Raw genomic sequence first — 26,347 nt, forward strand, 5'->3', positions numbered from 1 at the left:
TCAGAAGGTCGCAAAAGGGATCACGTGACCCCGGGACACTGTGACCGTCATAAATACGAATCAGTGGCCAAGCATCTGAATTTTGATCATGCAGCACATGGGGGTGGCTGCAAAAGTTGTAAGTGAGAAAAACTGTGATAAGTCACATTTTTTATCACTATTGTAACATTGAGCGGTCACTAAATGAACTGTTGTAAGTCGAGGGCTACATGTACTTTCTCTTCTGGTCAGTGAGCTCCTCCAGATTTTGGGATCCTGCCTGAAAAGGAGGGGACCGTGGATGCTAACCTCTTGTGAAGTCCCTCTTCAAGCCACTTCCATTCCCCCAGCCCCACAATTATATCTCTGCCTGGCTTTTCCGTGTTTAAGGATGCCTTCTGTGGCATTCTGGCTTTAATTGTTTTGAAAACCTTAAAGCAGTGTTTCTCAACCTTGGCAACTTTGAGTCCTGTGGCCTTTAAGTCGCCAAGGTTGAGAAACACTGCCTTAAAGGAAGACAAAAACTCTGCACAATTATGTTGTGAGAATATGAACCCTTTCTGGCACGTCTGGCCCAGGGTTGGGTTTCTGCAGGCATCACTACTGGTTTGGTGGCCGAAAAATTTTGCTTTGCCAAACACACGCTCTGCGCACATGCACATTTGCACTTAAAAAGGACTGCACAAGCACACCCCATTAAAAGGTTCCACCACAAATCTGCGGTAGACTAAAGCGCGCTCGACGAAAGCGCGTACGTGACGTCATCACAGCGCGACGAAAACGGCACGCTGTGAGCGGTAAACTTACAATTAACGCGTAAATCTAAACCTAACCCCCCCAAACCTAACCCTAAGCCTAACCCTTAACCTAACCCTAAACCTAACCCTAAACCTAACCCTTAACCTAGCGCTAAACCTAACGCTAACCCTTAACCTAACCCTAAACCTAACCCTAACGCTTAACGTAACCCTAACCCTAACCCTTAACCTAACCCTAACCCTAAACCTAACCCTTACCTTTATGTGAATCGGCTTGCTTTAATTTTATTTTAATGGACATTGAAAGTAACAAACTTAGCTGAAATGGCTAAAATATCGGCATATCTCAAAGATCATTCAAATGAGATATATAAACGAGACTGGAAAAAATGGATTGACTATATACAAAATAAATACGGGACTAAGAAATTCCAGTTAGCCTATGCTTAAGATCAGAAATGATTTAAACTGTTAAAAGTCAGTTCAGTAAGAAGAAGCTAAGGTCAATCTAGAATGTCATTAATTTCTTTATTTCTTTTTTCTCAATAGATTTTAGACTGTGTTAGTTAAAAATCCATACCGTGTACGGGTTCTGGGAAGTCGGGGGGGGGGGAAGGAGGAGGGGGGGTGGGGGGTGGAGGGAGGGAGGGGCACACACAACAAAAAAAAATTGTACTTCAATGTCTTAATGATTGACAAATGATGACATATTTGTGTTTTTTTTTAAAGAAAAATAAAAAAGTTCTGTTTTAAAAAATTTTTATTTTAATTTTAATTTAATTTATTTTTAATTTTATTTGTCGCGCTGCTGATGACGTCACGTACGCGCTTTGATTGGGCGCACTTTAGTGGACCACGGTTTTGACGGATCACGCATTAAAAAGGGGGGAAATACATTTTTTCAATGAAGATTGTTCTGCACATGTGCAGAACAGAAAATAAAGATGGTGGCGCCCAGGATAAAACTGGTACGGTCAGGTGTCCAGCCAGGTTTCTACCTATTCAGCCGTACTGGTCCGTATCGGTAGGAACCCACCTCTGGTCTGGCCGCATGATCTTTCTCATCTCGCTCCAGTAAAGAAAGTCTGAAGATTTTAGGAAGAAAAGGTTTTATGTCAGGAAAAATTCTTGTCAAGTGGCAAGAAAAGTTGTATCTAAATGGGGACATGGACTTGACCGTCTCTTGAGTGGTCTTGCATTTCAACCACTCAGCAAAAGATCATTAGATCATTAGAACTTGCAGTAATAGTTTGTCACAGCATAAGTCAAAATGTTCTTGGAACCTAGGAAATGGAACAGCATCCCCCACCATGCTTCCCTCCAAGTATATTGAACTACAGTTCCCATCATTCTCTAACCACCACAGAAAAGTGCAGAGAAGAGCAGCCAAGATGATTAGGGGACTGGAGGCTAAAACATATGAAGAACAGTTGCAGGAACTGGGTATGTCCAGTTTAATGAAAAGAAGGACTAGGGGGGACATGATAGCAGTCTTCCAATATCTCAGGGGTTGCCACAAAGAAGAGGGAGTCAAACTATTTTCCAAGGCACCTGAGGATAGAACAAGAAGCAATGAGTGGAAACTCATCAAGGAGAGAAGCAACTTAGAACTGAGGAGAAATTTCCTGACAGTTAGAAAAATTAATCAGTAGAACAGAAGTTGCCTCCAGAAGTTGTGAATGCCTCAACACTGGAAGTCTTTAAGAAGATGTTGGATAGCCATTTGTCTGAAATGGTATAGATTTTCCTGCCTAGGCTTCCCTGAAACCTCTGGAGCACAAAAAAACAGCCCTACAGGCAAACCGGAAGTTTGGGAACAAACTTCCCTGAAGGTCCTGGAGGGCAAAAAACGACCCTACGAGCAAACCGGAAGTCACTTCCGGTTTGTCCGTAGGGCCGTTTTTAGTCCTCCGGAGCCTTCAGGGACGTTCAGAAGGCTTCCCTGAAGGCTCCGGAGGACAAAAACTGGCCCTACGGAGAAACCAGAAGTCCGTTCCCGAATTTCCGGTTTGCCCATAGGGCTGGTTTTTTGCGCTCAGGAGATTTCAGGGAAGCTCCTGAAGCCGCTGGAGGGCGTCTGGGGGGGTCAAGGGGGGCTGTTTTCACCCCTATAAAGCCTCTGGAGCCTGGGGAGGGTGAAAAATGGCCTCAAAAAAAGGCTGGCAAATGGCTCCGTGTGCCACCTGTGGCACGCGTGCCATAGGTTCACCATCCCAGCCCTAGACCATTTCTGACAAATGGCAGTCCTGTCCCTTCTTGAAAGCCTCCAGCGATGAAGCTCCCACAACTTCTGAAGGCAACTTCTGTTCCATTGATTGATTGTTCTCACTGTCAGAAAATTCCTCCTTATTTCCAGGTTGAATCTCTCCATATAGCAATAGCAATAGCAGTTAGACTTATATACCGCTTCATAGGGCTTTCAGTCCTCTCTAAGCAGTTTACAGAGTCAGCATATTGCCCCCACAGTCTGGGTTCTCATTTCACCTACCTCAGAAGGATGGAAGGCTGAGTCAACCTTGAGCCGGTGAGATTTGAACCGCCAAACTGCAGATAACAGTCAGCTGAAGTGGCCTGCAGTACTGCACTCTAACCACTGCGCCAACTCGGCTCTTGTTCTGTTTTCATCCATTGTTCCTTGTCTGGCCTTCAGGGGCTTTGGAAAATAGCTTGACCCCCTCCTCATTTGAGGCAGCCCCTCAAATGTTGGAAGATGCTATCCTGTTTCCCCTGGTCCTTCTCTTCACTAGACTAGCCAGGCCAAGTTCCTGCAACTGTTCATTGTATGTTTTAGCCTCCAGCCCCTTCATCATCTTGGTTGCCCTTCTCTGCACCCTTTCTAGAGTCTCAACGTCTTTATATAGTGTGGTGACCAAGTCTGGATACAGGATTCTTGGTGTGGTCTTAGTAAGGCTTTATAGAGTGGTATTGATCTTAATTGTATCCCTCGGTTAATGCAGCTGTAAGCCTTGACAGAAGCACACCCTAAACATTACATCCAGGGACCACTGGCAACTGCTCAGTGGGGATGATAGTCAGAGCTGCCGTCCTTTGCTCACATAACAGTTTGCCTTCAGAAGTTCATCACTGGAAGCTTTCAAGAAGAGGCTGGACTGCCGTCAGTCAGAAATGGTGTAGAGTCTCCTGCTTGGGCGGAGGGTTGGACTAGATGACCTTCAAGGTCCCTTCCAACTCTGTTAATCTGTTAAACGTGTGCTTTCCTAGATGCCAGTCCTACACTAAGCCTTGGGGAGAGGGAGCTGTGGGAAACCGAAAGTGACCTTGGTCCAGTCCCGAGACATCCCAAGGCTGCAGGCCCGGGAGTAGAATGCAATGTCTCACCATCTACTCTCCTGAATGTTGGGACCATTACGAAAACATCTTCTAATGTGACTGGACAATGGGGAGATAATGGGGGTGGGTGGGTTTGGAACGGAAAAGGGAAAGTTAACTACCAGTAGGGAATCTTTGCACACAAACTCTTACATCTGGCTTTGCTACTATAACCACTTGGCTTTTAGTAAAAGTAACCTTTCCCCTATGAATAGAGTTGAGTGTTTCTCTCCTAAGAGGCCAGAATGGGCAGGTCTGACAGTTATTGAAGCATGACATATATCTCACTATCCTCTCGTTCTCTAGAGGAAAGATACCTACTGATGCATTAAAGGAAACCACTAATTGGTGTGATTTCCAGGAGGGAAAGATATGTATTTGTTTGCTTTATAATAATGGCTTCGGGATCCAATAAAGCTCCTGCCTTTGTAATGATATTAGCCAAGTAATCAGTTTGTGGTTGATTACAGAGGCGGAATTAATTTAAAAATCTTCTGTTATTTTTACTGGCTCGGTTTTAGATTTTCTAATTTCTCCATCATATTTTTCCTCTGGAAGCTTTGTAATGGCTGAATAATAAAAACTAACTGAGTTGAACTGACGGAGTTACTACTTATCGTGGAATGTGTTGGTTCATTTTCTGCTCGGGGGAAGAGTTTACTACTTGCAGAGTTATTTCCATTTTCACTTGTTGTGTGTATTAGACGTGGCATATTAATGTGTGTGTGTTAAACATGGTCGATATCTGCTCCCATAGCATGTTACTTGTGGAGTCCAAACTCAAAGGGCAACAGAGTTTGCAAATTATACTGAACTATAATTACGGCTTGTTTGGCTTTGGCAAAAAGTGTGAACTTGCTTCTGAATTTGGTCATTGCAGCTGGTTGAGGGTGCTGATCTGATTGTATTTGATTGGGATGCAGGACAAGGCACCGTGTTTTGCAATCTGAAGAGTGTGATTACGCCTGATGTGAAAAACTGCCAATGATTTATTTACTTATTTCTATACCACTCTATTCCCAATAGTGTAAAGCAACCTCAACAAAGAGGAGGTGGGGGGTCCAAGTGGGGAGGAAGGGGCTTCACTTCCTCCTTAGCAAGCCTGACTTTGGAGTTTAGGGCCCCGTGGAAGCAGGGGTTTTGGGAAGTGGTGTTCCCTAGAGGCTGTGAGTTCTGTCTCTGGGCAGAGTGAGAATATATCTGCTGAACAAAACTCCCCATTGGCGACAGGAAGGGCGTCTGGCCATTAAACACTCTGTTAGCTGCATTCCGTTGCCCAGGCTTTGGTCCAGAATGTGTTGGCACAGGCAGTTATGGGTGCACCTGGGTGTGACCCCATGGGACTCCACTATTCCACGAGGAGCTGCACTGGCTCCCAGTAAGCTTCTAGGTGAGAGTGGCCCTTCAGGTTGTTTGTTCACTGCAAGTCTCAAAAACATATGCCTAACATCACATTTGCTCATCAGAAAAGATGCTACCAGTTACATCTGGATTCCCACACACACACACACTTATCATAGCTCTCCCTACAACAGCTACATTGAAGATGGCCGGTTGACTCATCTAAATATTTGAAGGCCAGGTTTGAAGGCACATGATGTAGGAGCCTTCCTAAATCTGAGCCAAGCAGATTAGGACTTATTCTGCTTCCAGGACCTCATGGTTCTCCAGATGTTCTGGAACTCAACTCTCACCATGTGTGGCAATCAGCAAGCAAGAGATACTGGGAGTTGCCATTCCATGTGTCTGAGAGGTTGTGTTTCCCATGGTCTTCTCATGGAAAACTTTCTTCATGTCTCTCTCTATGAAGCCGTGCTCCAAGGTGGACCTTTTGCTGTGTAGACATTCAGTACTTTTATATCCTACATTTTCCTCCGAAGAGCTGTCATTTCATTCCTTTTTATTTCGCTTTGGTCCTACCTGTTCAGTTCTGGGTTTAGACTTTCAAAATTCACAACAGAGACAGGTTCAACCAAGGTCATCACAGACAACGCTCAGGGAAAAGGAAGGGAAGGAAGAGTTGAGAAGAGAAGACACGGGGAGTAGATTGCACTTCTCAAATGTATTGCCCTGAAGGTGATCAAGATTTGCTCCCCTTCACCTTCCAGAGCTCATAATAGGAAATGGCAATCTGGCTTAAGGAAAAGGGGCAGTTTTTGTTTTGTTCTGCTTTAAATAATTAGATTCTGACGGTGGCGAAGGTCTCCTTCATTGGACCTTCAGGTGGAGAGTAGACAGCGATTTATCCGAGATGCTTTAGCTTATACCCCTATGGCTGCCCTCTGGCCTCAGCAGCCCTTCCAAATTGTGATTCACAACAGTGAATCTCCTAATTCAGGGGTGTCAAACTCTATTTCATTGAGGGCCGCATCAGGGATGTGTTTGACCTTGGGGGTGGGGCTCATGGCCTTGGTGGGCATGGCCAGCTCAATGTCACTCGTGTCGGGAGCAGCTGTGGTGGCCTGAGTGCTTCTGGGCTCCTGAGCTCCTTTTTCGGCTCTCATGGCCTCCTGCAACCCTCTGCCAGTGAAAATGGAGCTCTAGAGGGCCGCGTGCTCCATCTTCACTGGCAAAGGGTTGTAGGAAGTGGTCGCAGCCGAAAAAGGAGCTCCAGAGCCCATTTTTGCTGGCAGAAGCTCGTGGCCCAGTCCTTCGCTGTTTCCAGGGTGGCCCCATGAGCCACATCTAAGTATCCTGCGGACTGGATCCATCCCCCAGTCCTTGAGTTTGACATCCCTGTCCTAATTGGGAGGTAGGTTGTGTCACAGGAAGCTTCAAGGTTAGGTGAGAACATGAGCTTTCATCTTGGACTGGAAAAAAAACAATATAAGCACCAAGGGACACGGTGGCTCAGTGGCTAAGGTGCTGCGCATGTCGATCAGAAGGTCGGCAGTTCGAATCCCTAGCGCCGCGTAACAGAGTGAGCTCCCATTATTTGTCCCAGCTTCTGCCAACCTAGCAGTTCAAAATAAAAAAAATGCAAGTAGAAAAATAGGAACCACCTTTGGTGGGAAGGTAACAGTGTTCTGTGCGCCTTAGGTATTTAGTCATGCCGGCTACATGACCATGGAGACGTCTTCGGACAGCGCTGGCTCTTCGGCTTTGAAACGGAGATGAGCACTGCCCCCTAGAGCTGGAAACGATTAGCACACATGTGCAGGGGAACCTTTACCTTAAGCCCGATATATTTATGAGTAATGTTTGATAGGTGTGAAAGTTATGGTTGGTCTGTGTATCTTTTTAACCAATGTAGGCAATTTTCCCACTCCAGCATGTGGTCGCAAGTAATTCCATGCATAAATTTTCATGCTGAGAACAGAGATTTCTTTCTTAGTACGTTGCTTCTCAGGCTTGCCAAGATGAAATACTCTCTTTTTTTCTGCCCGGGTTCAAGAAAGTCACGGAACTCTGATCCTGAGCTGGCAAAATACAAGAGCCATGTTCACATCACTTGCAGCATCTGGACAGAACCAATAAAATAAATCCTGTAATTTGCACAACCTGCTAAGATAATAGCTGGCTTTCCAGAAGATGCTATGCCAGCAGGGGCCCTATGCCCCCTTGTGCGTGGGAGGGGGGGGAGTGTTTAAGCAGCTCTTTCTGTATTGGGTCTTCTAGTTTGGGGGGGGGGGATTTTGCTTTTAATGCTTAGATCAGGAGTGGGAACTTTAAGCCTGGCGGGCTTCAACTCCCAGAATCCCCCAGCCAGGAAACTTTAAGCCTGGCGGGCTTCAACTCCCAGAATCCCCCAGCTAGGAAACTTTAAACCTGGTGGACTTCAACTCCCAGAATTCCCCAGCCAGGAAACTTTAAACCTGGTGGACTTCAACTCCCAGAATTCCCCAGCCAGCTGGGGAAGGGGGATTCTGGGAGTTGAAGTCCGCCAGGCTTAAAATTGCCAAGGTTGGAGATCCTTGGCTTAGATGATGTTTTGCTTCTGCTATTATAAGTGTCAGGAAGACAAATGGATTAATTATGGTTCTAAATCAAGGTAGTCCTCAGTTTAGGACCACTATTGAGCCCAAAATATGTTGCTATGTGAAACATTTGTTAAATGAATTTTGCCCCATTTTATGCCACGGTTTTCTTGCCACGGTTGTCAAGTGAATCATTGCAGTTGTTAAATTAGTTACACGGTTGTTAAGTGAACCCAGTTTCCCATGGACTTTGGTTATAGGAAGGTCACCAAAAATGATCACATGACCCTGGGACACTGCCACAGTCATAAATACGAGTCAGTTGCCAAGTTTCTGAGTTTTGATCACAGGACTATGGGAGGCTGTTATGTTGAAAACAGTCATACGTCCCTTTTTCCAGTGTTGTTGTAACTGTGAATGGTTTCTAAATGAACTGTTGGAAGTAGAAGACCGCCTGTAGCTCAGAGCCACATAAACCTTAAGAACGAAGGGATCAGACCACCTGCCCACCTTCCCAAGTCTCCGAGGCTTTTATCTTCCTGCGGTTGGTGTGTGTGTGTTGTGTGTGTGTGTGCGCGTGCGCGTGCTTTTTTTCTTACAAACATTTTGTGAAATTTGAATGGAGGAGATGGGGAGTTTGTGCTAAAAAACGCTGAGAAGCACGAGATAAATGGGGGCTGCCTTTCTTGTGATAGTTGTTTTTCAGCTTCTGGATAAATGATTAATTCTCTGCTTTCTTGCTTTTCAGCCTCTTCCAGCATTACTGCTACAAGCAAGGAGGCATGCGGCACACTTCCTACACCTGCATCTGTGGCAGGTAAAGCACTGGAGGGGGGTTGGGGCATTGATTTCCCAAAGCGTGGGATTAACGTGGAGCTTGTACACAACAATAGGGAAGCTTTTAAATTAAGTGCAGGTTACTTAGCAGGCCTAGATCGAATACAAGGGGAGGTTTATTGAGTGAGGCCCATAAAAATTCAAGACTTTGGAGTAGATGAATCTGGCACCTACATGCAGAGAGCTGGGTGTCACAGTTCCAAGTAATACGTCCATAGCAAACAGAACTCCGATCAGGTAGGTTCCTCAAAGAATAGTTTTATTAGACATATCATATTGGCACAGATCTGGTGAAAACCAACTCTGAAGGTTCCCGTGGTTTTCACCTAATCAAAAGTAAAAGTCCCCCCCCCCTTTTTCCAAACAGTCAGTCACCAGGTCCAATCAAGGGGCCGTCCGGTTGCCTGGTAACTTCACTCCTCCTTTCTCCGACCACCTGTGGAAGCGTCCTTGGTTCCCAGGAGAAAATATTTTGCTTTGGCTACACAATCCCAGCTATCTCTGTTCCCCCCTCCCTATCCCTCAGCTCCAGTGTGGCAACACTGAAGCCTCAGAATGGCCTCAGCCACGTCAGCTTCAGGGTTGACACTGATAGGGTGATATTCGAGAGCCGCTGCACTCTTGACACTATGGTAGAGTTCCCCAACCTTTTTGGCTTTGCAGACTGGGGGTTGAAGAGGGAACGTGGGTCGGTTTTTCACACATGGCGGGCAACTGCACACGCACAGCTCCATTTGCACAAGTGTTGAATTTGAATTTGAATTTGAATTGTTTATTTGTATGCCGCCCTTTTCCCTGGGGGGACTCAGGGCGGCTCACAATCAAAAGGAAGGGGGGGACAGACTTTTACATATAAGACAGTACATGATTAAAACGCAACATTCATACCATTCGGGCGGGTTACAGTCTTTAGTCCCAGGCCTGACAGGATAGCCAGGTTCTAAGGGCTGTGGGGACACACGCCCGCCACTCATGCAAATGGAGCACAAGTGCATGCGCTCACCCATTGCTCACATGTGTGGAGATGTGTTGCACTTGCCCGCCACATCTGCAGCCCAGTTCTGAAAGGCTCAAGGCCGGGTAGTGGGCTGGGGGTTGAGGATCCCTGCTCTAAGGGATACCAACAAGAATATCCTTAGGCCCAGAATCCAGAAGTGTTACCACTTGTACCTTTCTATAAATCTTCCAAGTTTTTTGCCCCCTATCCTGTGGTCTGTAGCTATTACAAAATAGAATTGACTGTATGTGTGTCCAAGTGGTAACACCCACCTGCCAGTGTTGTGGCCTGTCAGTCAGCAGCTGAATCAGAGGAGGAGGAGGAGGCGTGGGAGTCAGGGTCAGCATCAAGGCAACCTGAGAGCTCTGAGGGGGAAGAGGGAATGGGGCTGGCAGAGAGAAGGAGATAGAGACGGAGCCTGGGCTGTCAATCAACCCTCAGATGGAAAGTCAACAGCCCCCAGGTCTGGAAGTGGCTGATGAGGAAGAGGAGGAACAGCTGGGTCCAGTACCTGACACAGAGATGCCCAGAAGGCAGAGGAGAGGAGAGCAGTGGAAATCCATGGGTTGGTCCTTGGGACAGAAGAGCCACCGCTGCTAGTGAAGTTCCACTCTAGCTCTGGGGATAAAAGGCAGAGGGCGGAGATGAATAGATGTGGCAGAGGAGAGCAGTGGAAATCTATGGACCGGCCCTCAGGACGGAAGAGCCACCGCTGCTAGTGAAGCCCCACCCTAGCTCTGGGGATAAAAGGCAGGGGGTGGAGATGAATAGATGTGGCAGACAACTATTCATCTCCCTGCTGGACAGACTTGTTAGCCTGTGGTGAGGGAGAAACTTTTTGCTGGGGCTGCTGGCACTCCTAATTAAGGAATCTTTGAGTTCACTTGAGGTCATATTTGAGGAGCTGGGTCAGAACAGCCAGTGTAGATGCACCACTTCATTGTTCAGAAAGCAGGGGTGATTTCATCCACTCCCCCATGCCACGGCTACTCTGTGCGGCAAAGGATGGGCAACCTTTGGCCGGCTGAAGCTCCCAATAGGCAAGGCTGTGATGTGGATCAGCTGAGCCAGGACCAGCTGGTTCTTTATTATTGGGCTTTGGCTGGGGCCCGGTGGGGATTTCTGAAACTCTTTTGGGGAGGTCAATTCTTCAAAATATCTTTTGGAGCTTACAGGATGTTGGGCAGTGGTGAAATTCATTTTTTTTTTTTTTTACTACTGGCTCTGTGGGCCTGGCTTGGTGGACATGGCAGGAGAAGGATACTATAAAATCTCCATTTCCTACTGATCAGCTGGGAGTTGGGAGGCGGAGAATAGATGGGGGCAGAGCCAGCCAGAGGAGGCATTTGCCAGTTCTCCGAACTACTCAAAATTTCTGCTACCAGTTCTCCAGAACCTGTCAGAACCTGCTGAATAGGGGTTTTTCCACAGCTCACAGTGGAACATCCTATCAGTTTTGGATTTGGTGCTTGGGGGGGGGGGGGGCTATAGAAAAGGCTGGGGTTACGGAAAGACCCAGCCCTCAGTGTGTTCAATGAATTGGCCTGGGGCTCTTTCTCCGGGTGTGTTTGGTTGGGGAGGGAGGGTTATCTTTCTAAAATATGAGGTTATTCAACCACAACAGAAGGCCATCCATCCATCCATCCGCTGAGCAGCTTCTGGTGAGGCACCTTTTGAATTGTTCTAGTTCCTGGCAGAGAGCTGAGCCGAACTAACTTGTGCCATCCTAAAAGCTGCTAAGTTGGCGCAATAAAAAAAAAAAACATCTCGCTGATCAATATTTCCAGCAAGAAGGAAATGGGACTTAAAGAGTCTTCATTAAAAATGAAAGACGTCGTGCTGGCAAAATTAGGGGAAGAGCCGAGATGGCTGAGCAGCCATCAAACCCTGAAATCCTTTCATGCATATTTAATCCGGGGTTAATTGATTAGCTGAATTCCGTATAAAACATCCTGTTAGTGTAAATTAGAAGTGGGCGGGCGTGCTTGGCCTGCGCTGGATTGGCTACCCGAAAAGCCTCACTTTCTCTCAAATGATGGGAAACAGCTTGGCTTATTTTAGAGCCAGCCCTTCACGAGAAGCTTCCAAACTTCCTTTGGAGCAGCTCCCGAGATGGCGGGGAGGAGAAGCTGTTTCTCTTGCCCTCCAGCTTTCCGGGGAGAAGCAGAAGAGAAGGAATAGAGTAGTGTGCCCACCTGCACCACCCACCTGCCCTTATGGGGCAGTGATGTGCTTTCCGATGGCTCCTCTGCACTCAGCTTTCCTCCGTCTGTCTCTCCCCCCAACATGTTAAAGAATTTGAGAATTGTACCCCCAACTCTCTTGGGTGGGTTGCTGCAACAGTGTAAAGGTGGGGCCCTTGTTGGCTGTGGATTGGCCCTGCCACCAGGCAGCCTAGCGCAGTGAAAAGGAAGAGAGGCTGGAAAACGGAGGTGCCCCCAGCATTTCTCCTCCATTGTTTCAGCTCTCCTGTGCGGTTGGGATGGAATAGAAATTGCTGTCCGAACTGGTTGTAGCAAAAGTCCAGCAACACAGATGGAATTAAGAAGAGCCTCTCATTTATCCTGCCATTTCAAAATGGACATTGAAGCGGACATGGGATTTGGAAAGAGCCGTAGTGCTGCAGTGGTTAGAATGCAGTATTACAGGCTCATTCTGCCAGCAGTTTGAGTCTCACCAGGCTCAAGGTTAACTCAGCCTTCCATCCTTCCAAGGAGGGTAAAATGAGGAGCTAGATTGTTGGGGGCAAATAGGCTGACTCTGTAAACCACTTAGAGGGGCTGTAAAGCACTGTAAAGCGTATATAAGTCTAAGTGCTATTCCTTCCTCCTTCCTTCCTTCCTTCCTTCCTTTCCTCCCTCCCTCCCTCCCTCCCTCCCTCCCTCCCTTCTTCCTTCCTTCCTGTTAGAATGCAGTATTGCAGGATAACTCTGCCCACTCCCAGGAATTCTATTCTCACTAGTTCAAGGTTGACTCAGCCTTCCATCCTTCCGAGGTGGGTAAAATGAGAAGCCAGAGTGTTGGGGGCAAATAGGCTGACTCTGTAAACCGCTTAGAGAGGGCTGTGAAGCACTGTGAAGCGGTATATAAGCTTAAGTGCTATTGCCCTTCCTTCCTTCCTTCTCCTTCCTTCTTCCTTCCTTCCTTCCAGTTGACTCAGCCTTCCATTCTTCTGACTCTGTAAACTTCTTGGAGAAGGCTGTGAAGCACTGTTAAGTGTATATGTCTATGTGCTATTGTCCTTCCTTCCTTCCTTCCTTCCTTCCTTCCTTCCTTCCTTTCTTCCTTCCTTCCTTCCTTCCTTCCTTCCTTCCTTCCTTCCTATTAGAATGCAGCATTGCAAGCTAACTCTGCCCACAGCCAGCAATTCAAAACTCACTGGCTCAAGGTTGACTCAGCCTTCCATCCTTCCGAGGTGGGTAAAATGAGGACCCAGATTGTTGGGGGCAAGAGGCTGACTCTGTAAACCGCTTAGAGAAGGGTGTGAAGCGGTGTATAAGTCTTAAGTGTGATTGCTATTGCTATTTTGGATGCTGCTGATCCCTGCCTAAAGTCTGATCATGTTCTCTGGTTGGATAGATGGGGAGATCAGATGAGGAGGAAGGTGCTGTTGCAACCTCCAGCTGCTGGGCAGATGTGGTCTCTGGCAAGATAAGACTAATGAGTAGCGCAGAGAAAGGGCAAGGTTGCAACAAAAGGGGCCACCAAGGTCTCAGACTCAGCAGGAATGCAACATGGCAAAACAGAGTCGAGATCGGCCAATAAGGGCTTTATGTACAGATGCCAAATCCTGGAGAAATAAATAAAACCAGGGCCATTTCCCCCTTCCCACTTAATTTATGGTGCAGTAAACGATTTCTGCCTTCTTTGAAAATGGGCCTCTGTCTCCAGGTCTTTACAAAACGAACTGCGTTGTAGAGGAGTTGGCATGTTGGCCCAGGGACTTCCGCATACAGGTGGCAGCCCTCCAAAGACGGCTGGGACAATTCATTTCAGCCAGTTGGGCCTTCAGCTGAATGAAAACAGTTAACAATCCTCCACGTGCCTCTTCACCCTCACGCTCCTGGAAATCTATTTACTCTGCAGACTGATCGTTTCAATTTTCTAATTCATGATTGCGTATTTAAATATTGCATTAGTTGAACAAAATATAAAACGCAGCAATGCAAGGAAGCATAAAGATATAATGGGGAAATAAATGGAAAATAAAAATGTGTAGGGCAGTGTTTCTCAACCTTGGCGGCTTTAAGTCCTGTGGACTTCAACTCCCAGAATCCCCCAGCCAGCACAGCTGGCTGGGGGATTCTGAGAGTTGAAGTCCACAGGACTTAAAGCCGCCAAGGTTGAGAGACACTGGGGTAGGGGAAACGTTGGCTTCTGGCTCCTTTTGGCGCAGTAGAACAAGGCAATCACTTAAAACCTCACCTTTTTACTTTTAAATGATATTACAGATAGTTCTCCACTGAACGACCTCAACTGAGCTATCATGTCTCCCCTAGTCCTTCTTTTCATTAAACTAGACATGCCCAGTTCCTGCAACTGTTCTTTATATGTTTTAGTCTCCAGTTCCCCAATCATTTTGTTGCTCTTCTCTGCACTTTTTCTAGAGTCTCCACATCTTTTCTACATCGTGGTGACTAAAACTAGATGCAGTATTCCAAGTGTGGCCTTACCAAGGCATTATGAAGTGGTATTAACACTTCATGTGATCTTGATTCTATCCCTCTGTTTATGCAGCCTAGAACTGTGTTGGCTTTTTTGGCAGCTGCTGCACACAGCTGGCTCCTATTTAAATGGTTGTCCACTAGGACTCCAAGATCCCTCTCACAGTTACTACTGTTGAGCAAAATACCACCTATACTGTACCTGTGCATTTTGTTTTTCTTGCCTAAATGTAGAACCTCACTCTTTTCACCATTGAATTTCATTTTATTAGCTAGTGCCCAATGTTCAAGTTTGTCAAGATCCTTCTGTATCTTAAGCCTGTCTTCTGGAGTCTTGGCTATTCCTGCCAGCATGATGTCATCCGCAAATTTGATGAGTTCCCCATTTATTCCCTCATCCAAATCATTGATGAAGATGTTGAAGAGTACTGGGCCTAAAAGAGAGCCTTGTAGTACTCTGCTGCATACTTCCCTCCATGTTGATGCAGTTCCATTGAGGACTTTTATAAGTGTGAAAAATGGCCTGTCCATTTTTTCAACACCATTGTAATTTTGAACGGTCACTAAGTGAATTGTTGTTAGTCAAGGACTATATATACTAGCCCTTTCCATAACAACAAGATTACTTAATCAGCAAAACCCAAAATTAAAGTTTCATCCCCCCACCAAGCACAAAGTCCAAAAGTAGTTTCCAAGAATTTCCTAATTCCTGATTAATGATGGTGTTAGGTTTCCGAAAGATGCCCTAATGGTCTGAACAGTAGCCGGACCACTTGAGTACCATATGTATATGGCAGCCCATCGGACACCCATCTCCTGATGCAAGATCCTGCATGGAATCCGTACGGGATGTAGCAGCCTCTCCGAAGAAGACTTTATAAGAGGTGGGATCGATGTCAGGAGTGGCTGCCTCATGGATGAGTCTGGAGGGAGGCAGAGGAGGCTTTGGATGGACTTCGGAATCCATTCTGAACCTTCCTTCCTTCATTCACCCTTCCCCAACTTGACATTAAGACAGAGGCTGGCAAACCAGGGAAAGGAAGTCCAACATGTTTGAAGAAGTTGGAAGAGGTTGCTTCCAAGGAAGGACTCTGAAAGTTTAATTTCCAGAGAATATTTTAGACATGAAAAGATCCTCTCTTGTTCACACACACACACACACACACACACACACACACACTTGGAAGGGACCTTATAGATCATGTAGTCCAACTCCCCACCCAAGCAGGAGACTCTATATCCGGGATGGCGAACCTTTGGCATGCGTGCCACATGCGTGCACTGGCCAGCTGAGTTCAGCCTTTTTTAAAGACATTTTTCACCCTCCCCAGGCTCCAGAGGCTTTATAGGAGCCTGGGGAGGGCGAAAAGAGCCTCCCCAGGCTCCCCAGAAGCCCTCCGGAGGCTTGAGAAGCTTCCCTGAAGCCTCCGGAGCACAAAAAAAACAGCCATACAGTCAAACCGAAAGTTCGGGAACGGACTTCCGGTTTGCTCGTAGGGTCGGTTTAAGCCCTCCGGAGGCTTCAGGGACCTTCAGGAGGCTTCCCTAATGCCTCTGGAGGACTAAAAACAACCCTATGAGCAAACTGGAAGTGATTTCCGGTTTGCTGCATGCACATGGGGGGACGGGGGGGCTCACATGTTGCATTACGGGTGCGGCACGCCCACTCAAGACCCCCCTGTGCTCCCCCCCCATGGCATGCGAGCCAAAAAAGGTTCACCATCGCTGCCCTGCACCATTTCTAACAAATGGCAGTCCAGTCTCTTCTTGAAAGCCTCCAGTGATGAAGCTCTCACAACTTCCGAAGGCAACTTCTGTTCCATGGGTTGATTTTTCCGTGGCACGACAAAACCGCGGTCCACTAAAGCGGGCCCGATTAAAGCGCGTACCTGACGTCATCAGCAGCGCGACAAATACGACCGCGGAGAAAAAAGGGCGCTTTAAAAAGCGCTTTTAAAGCAAGCCGATTCACGTAAAGATAAGGGTTAGGTTTAGGGTTAGGGTTAGGTTAAGGGTTAGGGTTAGGTTTAGGGTTACGTTAAGCGTTAGGGTTAGGTTTAGGGTTAGGTTAAGGGTTAGCGTTAGGTTTAGCGTTAGGTTAAGGGTTAGGTTTAGGGTTAGGTTAAGGATTAGATTTAGGGTTAGGTTTAGGGTTAGGTTTGGGGGGGTTAGGGTAAGGTTTTCGCGTTAATTTTAACTTTACCGCTCACAGCGTGATGTTTTCGTCGCGCTGTGATGACGTCAGGTACGCGCTTTCGTCGAGCGCGCTTTAGTCTACCGCGGTTTTGTGGTGGAACCGATTTTTCTCACTGTGAGAACATTTCTCCTTATTTCCAGGCTGAATCTCTCCTTGGTCAGTTTCCATCCATTATTCCTTGCTTGGCCTTTGGGTGCCTTGGAGAATAGCTTGACCCCCCCCCCTTCTCTCTGTGGCAGCCCCTCAAGTATTGGAAGTGATACTGCTATCCTGTCTCCCCTGGTCCTTCTCTTCACTAGACTAGCCATGCAACCGTTCTTCATATGTTTTAGCCTCCAGTCCCCTAATCATCTTATTCATGAATCAATTCTGGATACATGTGGATTTTCTTTAAAAATATATTGCTTTCTCTTCCTATTTCAAAGACGCTTGGTAAAGTACATTTTCTCTCCATTTTAACCTTGCTTGTGCCACTCTATGAGTCAGGCTAAATATGGTTTTGTTCACAACATAGATTCCGCTTTTTAAAATTTCATGCGTCTCCAAAGCCTCAATTTCTCAGTGTTTCACGAAGGAGGATTTTTCCTTCTCAATTTCCTCCTCTCACCATTCTTTAATTTGCAAGAGGCCTTGCTGCCAAGCAGGGAGCGTGATCTTTCATTCTTTAATAACTCCGACTAGCTCAGAATTTTGAGTGTGTTGGCTCATTGCAAATTTAAAAAGTGGATAAATAGAGGTCTGTTGTGAATCAAAGGCCACAATATTCAGAAGATCAAATCGGGCATATTAATGAAAGAATTGTGGTGTTTTTGTGGACAGAAGATCCTCCTTAGGAAAGAAATCCTCCTGTGAGCTAATACAATCCTTGGTTGTATAAACAGAGGCATAGAATCAAAATCATGTGAAGTATTAGTATTGCTGTATAACACCTTAGTAAGGCCACACCTGGGATCCTGCATCCAGTTGTAGTCACCACGTTGCAAAAAAGATGTAGAGACTTTGAAAAAGTGCAGAGAAGAGCAACTAGGATGATTAAAGGCCTGGAGACCAAATCCCGGAGACGAACGGTTGCAGGATTTAGGTTTGGCTAGTCTAGAGAAAAAAAGGACTAGCATTATTCCAATATTTGAGAGGCTGCCACAATGAAAAGGGGTTCATTTATTTTCCAAAGCACCAGGAGGCAAGCCAAGAAACAATGATTGGAAACTAACCAAAGAGAGGAGCAACTTGGAATTAAGGAGAAACTTCCTAACAGTGAGAACAATTAACCAATGGAACAGCTGGCCCTCAGAGGTTGTGGGTGCTCCATCATTGGAGGTTTTTAAGAAGAGCCTGGAGAGCGACTTGTCTGAAATGGTATAGGTCAGTGATAGTGAACCTTTTCGGCACCTGGAATGCGTATGTATTCACATGCATGTGTGTGAGCACCGGAAACCCGAAGACCAGCTGGTCGGTGCACGCATGCTAGTTTTTTGGCCGTTTTTCAGGCCATTCTCAGGCCATTTTTCAGGCTGTTTTCCAGTGCTCTGGCGCCTCCGAAGAGCAGCTGGTGATTGCGTGCATGCCCACAGAGAGTGCCCTGCGTGCCACCTCTGGCACCCGTGCCATAGATTTGCCATCACTGTATATGTTCTCCTGCTTGAGCAGGGGTCTGGACTAGAAGACCATGTCACATCCCTAAAAGTGACACTGCCATTCAATTGGGAGGAGTGGGGGGCGCTTGGAGTCGATTTATTAGCAGTGCCCATGACAACTGATATTTTACAACTGGTTTCCTGGCCCCGAAGCACCTCGAGATCCCATCACCTTTTGGGGGAAATGTTTATGATGGTCATATGGGATGTTTCACTTTAATGTCTAACGGAAGATAGCCATGGGAATGTAGGGTTATTTGACTCTCAGGGCAGCTGGTAAAGGAAACATTTTCACACTTGTGTATTGGCTAAAATCTGCATTCTAACTAATGGGAGGGGTCTCTACCACTTTAATTCTACTTGTGTTGTCTAAGTGGATTCAGACATTGCTTTGAATTCAATGGCTGCCAGTCTACTTAATAAAAGGTTCCTTTTGAAATACTCCATTTCAAGAGTCTTCACTTTCTTAAGTTAGGAGAGGAGCCCTTACAACCTCCAAGGTCCCTTCCAGCTCTCTTCTGATTGATCCTGCAGCTGACTTCCAAATTGTCCACCTCACAGACTCTCAAACCTTACTGGAATGTTAATGTATTGAATTATTTCCTAAACATTTCGATCATTCTAGGTCTGTCAGGGGAATCTACCTTCTTATGCCAGGATGCGTAGTTCAGATTCTCCAAAGTTTACTTCCTCTCTAAAATGCACGGGGCTTTGTTCCCTTCATTAGCCTACCCCTGCACTACTCCTTGTCTGCTAAATTGTCTTGGCATTTATAGTCTGCTTGCAGACGGGCGCACATGTGCTTGCTTTAGGGAGGTAATCTAAATGATTTTTTTTTTAAGCCAACCCAGAAAAAGCAGCAAAAAATAATATTTCTCAGTGGATCCTGGATGAAAAATGCATGAGCAAAACAGTGTTAGAGACGTTTTGCTTGTTTGTTCAGGAAATGTGGATCTTGGGGAGCAATTAAACCTTTGGAGTTTCTCTTATGCAGCCCACAAGTTCTCCCACTTTTCTTGGAAAGTTAATTTGTAGACTGTAAACTAGTAATTTGTAAAACCTCCTTAACCTTTTTCCTGTAAGCCTTTTGTTTTAGAACCTCTTTGTCCAGAATCAAAGCAATCTAGAAAATGTTGCCTTTAATTGAGATGCCAAAGTGCCTGTTGTACTATAACTGGCCACGTGATGCTTTCTCATTAACGGCTTGTGAAATCAGCAACATTCATTTCCCTCTTACTGTTGAACTCTTTAAGGGCAGGGAAAAAGTGGCTCCTAGTTTTCTCTGGATTTAATTGGGAATGAAATGGCTGACAATAACTCTTGGGAAAGATTGTTAAGACTTTTACAGAAAGATATTAGGTTAAAATGGTGCAGTATCCAGATTCAATAGCAATTGCACTTAGACTTATATACCACTTTACAGTGTTTTACAGCCCTCTCCAAGCAGTTTACAAAGCCAGCCCTTACAATCCGGGTCCTCATTTTACCCACCTCAGAAGGCTGGAAGGCTGAGTCAACCTTGAACAAAGGTTGAATAAATGCTTCAGATTTGGGGTGGGCTTACTCAGTATGCCTGTCCAAGCAGAGATAGTGGGCCCATGCCACATTGAAAGCAAGAGTGGCACAGTGGTTAGAGTGCAGTACTTTAGGCTATTTCTCCTGATTGCCAGCTGCCTTCAATTTGGCAGTTCAAATCTCACCAGGCTCAAGGTTGACTCAGCCTTCCAGCCTTCCGAGGTGGGTAAAATGAGGATCCAGATTGTTGGGGGACAATAGGCTGACTCTGTCAACCGCTTAGAGTGAGTGTAAAGCACTGAGAAGTGGTATATAAGTCTAAGTGCTATTGGTCTCTTTCCTGCTTAACATCCCCGCCACCTGGGGACTACTGCTACTGAGGTCTTTTGTGGAAAAGTCCTTCTCCAGAGTAGGTTGGCTAGAGGCCTGGTCTTCTCTTAGATGCGGATCATGGAGTAAGACCACAGTGCTGATGGAGTTGGGAGAATGCATTCTTAAGAAACCAAAGCTCTTCTTGTAGATAAAAGACTAACATGTACAGGGAGATTCAAGCACAAACATTACCCCTCTTATGGAAGCTATTTGACTTCCAGAGATTTTTTAAAGAAGTACAGAACAACTTAAAATAAGTTTTGCCCCAAAGTGTTGATTTTACAGCTTCAGAATCCAGCACCCTATTCTCCTAAATATATAGCGTAAAAATGTTTGGGGCTAACACCCAATTTGGCGTGTCTCCCATCCTCAAGCAGCAGGGAATTTTTCTGCCGGCCACTGCTTCTGAGGGGTAACAGGCAGTCCATTCCTGATTTAGTCCAGCGGTGGGCAGGCTTCCAAGTTGGGAGGAGAATGATCAGACCCACAAAATCAACGTGGCGTCATTGTGAGTGGTCCACAAACAGCCATCAGTTTCCCGTTGGGATAAAACTAGTCTTTGGAGGAAGTCCTAAGTCCCAGGTGCCATGCAAGCATTTTGCCTTTGTAGAGTTACTGCAGCCATCTCTCACATACGAGACCATTCGCTTCCAACCTGTTTATTCTCTGGCAAGTAATCAGCCGTAGCATAATAGTACATAATTTGGTCCTCTAATAATGTTTATCCAAGCAAGAGCCTCTGGCAGGGCTCAATTGCTCTCATTTCATCCCAGCTTTCCATGCACTGAGTTTGCCCAGTTCTTCAGTTGATGGAGTAGAAACTCCAAACAAATCATCGAAAAAGACACTAAGCTGGTTGGCTGAAAATCCCACAGCCTGGATTGGAGACCCGAGTGTCACACAATGGGTTGAGTGCCTGTCTTCACCTAGCTCAGGGGTGGAGAAAAGGGCCATCATTCCCCACCTCTGGCCTAGCTCCTATCCACCTTGCCATTTGAAAGCATGCCAATGCGAGCACATAAATAGGTACCACTTGGGAGAAATAGCGCTCTGCAGCATCATGCTGGCCACATGACCTAAATCAGGGGTGTCCAAACGTGGGATCTTTAAGACTTGTGGACTTCAACTCCCAGAATTCCCCAGCCGTTTGGACACCCCTGACCTAAAAGAAGATTTCCTGGTATTTCCCTCCTGCCCTTTTGTAGTTTTTGGCGACATTATTAGTCCTGAATTATATAACTTGATCTGTTAAATGGACAATCTTGACATTGAGACAAAGGAGAAAAGGCATAAACCGTATGTTTATTTTTTGCAATATGTAATATTTTTTACAGATTTTTAGTATGCAATAACTTTTTCATTCTACATTGATAATGCACATAACATTCATAATGTGTATTGTTATTTCAGTGGCGATAACAGCTCAGTTTTGCACTACGGCCATGCTGGAGCTCCAAATGATAAAACTGTTGAAGACGGAGATCTCTGGTGAGTGAAAGTCCTTTTGTCCTAATCTTTCAACCCATATTTAGAAGAGAATCTTGCAAGGAATGCAAGTTTTGCAGCAGCAATAACAGCAGCTGTATACATTTTTACTGTTCATAATTATTAGTTTATATTCTCTAATTTATTAACTTACTTACTTCCCTGGTCTTCCTGCAGAAAATCGTGTTCAGCTATTAATGTTTTTGCAGATATTGGTCCTGTATATGATCAAGTATATTTTTCCAATCCTAACAAAAATCTTGCTTTTTGGAGTTTGTGCTTTTGTTGTTGTTTGACAAAAGTAATCCAGATCCTGTATTCTTGTGGAACAGGGATAAGATGCACTTTCTCCACTTCTGAACTCTGGTAATACATGCAAAAGCTGTTCTAATGTTTTTATTTATATCTCATCTTTCCCTTCATGCAGAAGGGAAACATGACAAAATCCAATCATGCTGAAGGGAAACATAATGAAAGTTTTAAAAAGTTTGGTGTGAATGGCATTGAGAAGGCTCAACGTCACTCTTGTCGGGGGCTCAAGTGCTCTGCCAGCGAAAATGGCTTCCCAAGTTCCATTTTCAGCTGTGACGGCTTCCTGCAACCCTCTGCCAGCGAAAACAAAGCTCAGTAGAGCTGCAGGCTGCCCTCCCGAGCTCCCTTTTTGCTGTCAGAGGCACCATGGGCCGGTCCTTCACAGTTTCCAGGGTGGTCCCACGGGCCAGATCTAAGCACCCTGTGGGCGGATCTGGCCCATAGGCCTTGAGCTTGACACCCCTGATTTAAAATATTTTTAAAAAATAATTTTAATTTTTGTCATTCACATTTTGTCTCTTCTATGGCATCCTTTCTTTAATGAGCCTATTTGACTATTTCTTTGATATTAGTATAACACTTGCCCCGTGTTGAGTTGACCGCAGTAAGTTGGCCGAGGTAAAATAGCTGAGGTAAAATGGCTGAGGTAAGGTGGCCTGTGGCAAGTTTGTCACGGCAAGTCATCATAGACGCCTCTCTGCCAGCTTCCCACAAGCGAAGTTACTGGGGAAACTCCTGCTCCCTCTGCTTTTTTTTGTCTGCTGTGGTCATTCGGTTTTATCTGTTTAGGTGAGGAAATATCTCAGGATGACTCAAGGGCCACAGGTTGACTGGTCTCAACTAAGGTTAGGCTTTTCTCCCATGAGATAAGCGGGCGCTCCTTCCCTAGCCTGCCTGGTGACGTTCCCGCTTGCAAATACAGCTTTAACTTGCTTCTCTGAAGAATTGTTGCCGGAGGCTCCTTCCTCCTCTTCTTCCACGGCCAAATAACGGACTCCCAAAGAGAAATTGGGGGCATGCAGGAAGAAGAGGAGAGGTTAATTCTATGTTTTCTGCTCCTGCACTTCAATTTCTGCAGCTGCCTTCGCTCGCCTGGCCTACCAGTTGGGGTCACAGTCCCCAATATCAGGATTGCCTGTTTAGGGAAGGAGGCTCTCAAGGCAAACTGAGGGAACAGAGAGGAGTGTCACATTGTGCCCAGCTACAAGACCCAGTCCTTTTGTCACAGTTTTTTTGTTCTCTTTATGATTCTCCGAATATCAACCTTCTCATGTCAGACATTTTTTTTTCAGCTACAAAAGCCAGAACTTGTCATTTTTGAAATGTGAATTGTTAAAGCTCATGGCTTGCATGTTCCCCTGACCCCCCCAGCCCCCCGGCCCTTTCATAAAAGAGAATAGCTGATGTCTCATGTGTTGGTTGGAGGAGTCTCTCAAATTCTTCTAATTCTTCTTCTAAAGGAAAGAAGAATTAGGGGCGACATGATAGCGGTACTCCAGTATTTGAGGGGCTGCCACAAAGAGGAGGGGGTCAACCGATTCTCCAAAGCACCAGAAGGCAGGACAAGAAACAATGGACAGAAACTAACCAAGGAGAGAAGCAATTTGGAATTAAGGAGAAACTTCCTAACAGTTAGGAAGGGTTACAGGGATTTTTGGATGCATCTTCAACTCAAACCCAACACGGACTGGTACCTTTGGGATTTGCCAAGGGACTGCACGATGGCTGCCCTCCCAACAATAATTGAGTCTGGGTACCCGCCGTCCCCACTTAGGGGTCAATTAGAAAAGAACGGCTCTCAAACTCATGGCTAGTAAAAGTCTGTTTTACTAAAGCCAAGTGGTCACAATGCAGCAAAGCCGAATCTGGTGTTTTATGCCCAAAGCATAGAGTTAACATTCCCCCCATGGTTATCAGTGAATCTCCAATAGCATTCAAACTACTTATTTTGCTAACAGTCCCCAACTGCCTGGGCTTTAGGGTGTCGCATTCTGTTAGGTGGTCATAGGGAAGCAACCTGGAATTAAGGAGAAACTTTCTAACAGTGAGGACAATTAACCACTGGAACAGCTGGCCTTCACAAATCGTGGGTGCTCCATCACTGGGGGTGTTTAAGAAGAGTCAGACAGTCACTTATCTGAAACAGTGTAGGTTCTCCTGCTTGAGCAAGGGGCTGGATTAGAAGACCTCTAAGGTCCCTTCCAGCTCATTCTATTCTTGGAACAGCCAGGATGGCACAAAGACTTCTGCTTTCCTCTATCCCTCCTTCGCGCACCCCTCCCCAATGGTGGGATTCAAATTTTTTTACTACCAGTTCTGTGGGCGTGGGTTGGTGGACGTGGCATGGTTTGGTGGGTGTGGCAGGGGAAGGTTACTGCAAAATCCCCATTCCCTCCCGATCAGCTGGGACTCGGGAGGCAGAGAATAGATGGGGGCATGGCCAGCCAGAGGTGGCATTTATGGGTTCTCTGAACTATTCTTCAGAACTGATCAGAACCGGCTGAATCCCACCTCTGCCCCTCCCACCCCACAACTCCCTCTCCCCATTCCTCAAGACCAGCTGGCATCTAGCTAAGCAGGGCTGCTGCAGTGGGATGTCAGGTCTGACACTGGGCCATTTCATGCTAGGCATCCTTTCCGGCCGTCGGCCTGGGGTGGATGATGGTTCTTTGTTTGCCTCTTTCCAAATGGATCCACGGAGCTCCTCCTTCCCTGCTCCAGAGGGAGCAAAGAAGTCCTCCAAGCCCAAGATAAAAGGGTTGCTTCTGCACGGAGCTGTTGGAAACACGGAGGGAGATGAAGCGCAGCACATTTTGAAAGTGCACCCGGGAGACTCTTTCTCGAGGCCCAGCCTGCCTTTTTGTGCCGCTCCTGTCCTTTGTTTGCTTTTGATCAATGCATTCGGGAGAAAATTCAACGTTGTGTTAGCTCAGTTTGCCTGGCCTGAAGCCGACGGTCCTTTGCTGCTGCTGTTCAAAACCATTTTCTTTTGTCACAGAATATGAATATTGGTGGGAAAACACGTTCGCGTTTTATTTCGGCTTGGCTTTCAAAGAGCTGCTCATTGCCTCCTCATGTCTCGGTGCTCAGCAGCTTTTTATTAGCATTATTACTCATTAGTAGAATTATGGGATGCCACGTGTGCAGTTCTCAGCAGGTTCTGTGCATCTTGAGAGGTCAGTTATGAAGTGGCATTTAATCCACAGTGCTATAGAGCATTGCACGCTCACTTGGAGGTTTTGCTTGGGGGTTGGAAGAGGAAGAGGGCAGAAAGGAGTATTTTTACTCCCCTGCTGTTACCTGCTTTTACCTGTTCATTAACTGCACATTCAAGTATTAATAGCAGCAGGGAAGCCGGGCTGCAGATCTAAGTGGACCAACCTCCTGAAGGCTTCCTCACCCGCCAGGAGTGCTGCATACCTGAGACAAGGATACGCTGGGTATTACCTGCACTCCTCTCCACACAGTTGCCGCAATTAAGCCAAGAAGAGGACTTCCTTCCATCGTTGTGGGTCGAGCCTCACCCGTTCCCCTTGGGTCACTTCCCTCTCCTCCAGGCCAGGGGTGGGTTGCTGACGGCATTATTGCCAGTTCAGCACGCAACATTTTTTGCAATTTTGCATTTGGACCTAAAAATGTCTGCGCATGCACAAAACGTTAAAACAGGGGGGGAAACATTGCATTTCTGCAATGAAAATTATTTTGCGCATGTGCAGAACTGAAAATCAAGATGGTGCCGCCATAGGAGAACTGTTTTGGGGGCATGGCAGGCCTGGGTCGCTGCTGGTTGCAGCCACCCAGGCCGCCAAATTACTACCGGTTCAGCCGAACCATCCAAACTGGTAGGAATCCACCTCTGCTCCAGGCACCCTGAGTGGCAGCTACTCTGCCCACACAGAGAGGAGCCAGAGCCTTGCGCCTCCCTCCTGATGGGCTGGCGGAGAGGAGGAGGGCTCTAGGCAGCCTCACAAGGCAGACAGTGGGAGCTTCATCCCTGGAGGCTTTCAAGAAGAGACTGGACTGCCATCTGTCAGAAATGGAGTAGGGTCTCCTGCTTGGGTGGGGGGTTGGACTAGATGACCTACAAGGTCCCTTCTGGCTCTGTTAATCTGTAAATTCAACTCTACTTCTCCATGTTCTCCCTTGCCAGGGGTAGCATGACACAAAAATCTAAGATTGGTGGCTGAGGGTGCTGCTAAGGAGTAAGCGGGATATCCCACTGCAGCTAACATTTATTTGCCAGTTATTAAACCTCAAAAGGGAGGGACACAGTGGCTCAGTGACTAAGATGCTGAGCTTGTCGATCAGAAAGGTCGGCCATTTGGCGGTTTGAATTCCTAGGGCCACGTA

General features: G+C 46.4%; 1 protein-coding gene across 1 annotated transcript in view; it reads left to right on the plus strand.

Moving 5' to 3' along the window:
• Positions 1 to 26,347, plus strand: part of PEPD (peptidase D) — a 174,740-nt gene that overhangs the window by 116,207 nt on the left and 32,186 nt on the right. Inside the window, exons 10-11 of the mRNA XM_032230515.1 lie at positions 8,733 to 8,801; positions 21,611 to 21,688. Coding sequence (XP_032086406.1) covers positions 8,733 to 8,801; positions 21,611 to 21,688 — 147 coding nt within the window. The remainder of the gene's footprint in view (positions 1 to 8,732; positions 8,802 to 21,610; positions 21,689 to 26,347) is intronic.

The sequence above is a fragment of the Thamnophis elegans genome, chromosome 14 (assembly GCF_009769535.1).
Source record: "Thamnophis elegans isolate rThaEle1 chromosome 14, rThaEle1.pri, whole genome shotgun sequence".
In the NCBI taxonomy this organism is placed as follows: Eukaryota; Metazoa; Chordata; class Lepidosauria; order Squamata; family Colubridae; genus Thamnophis; species Thamnophis elegans.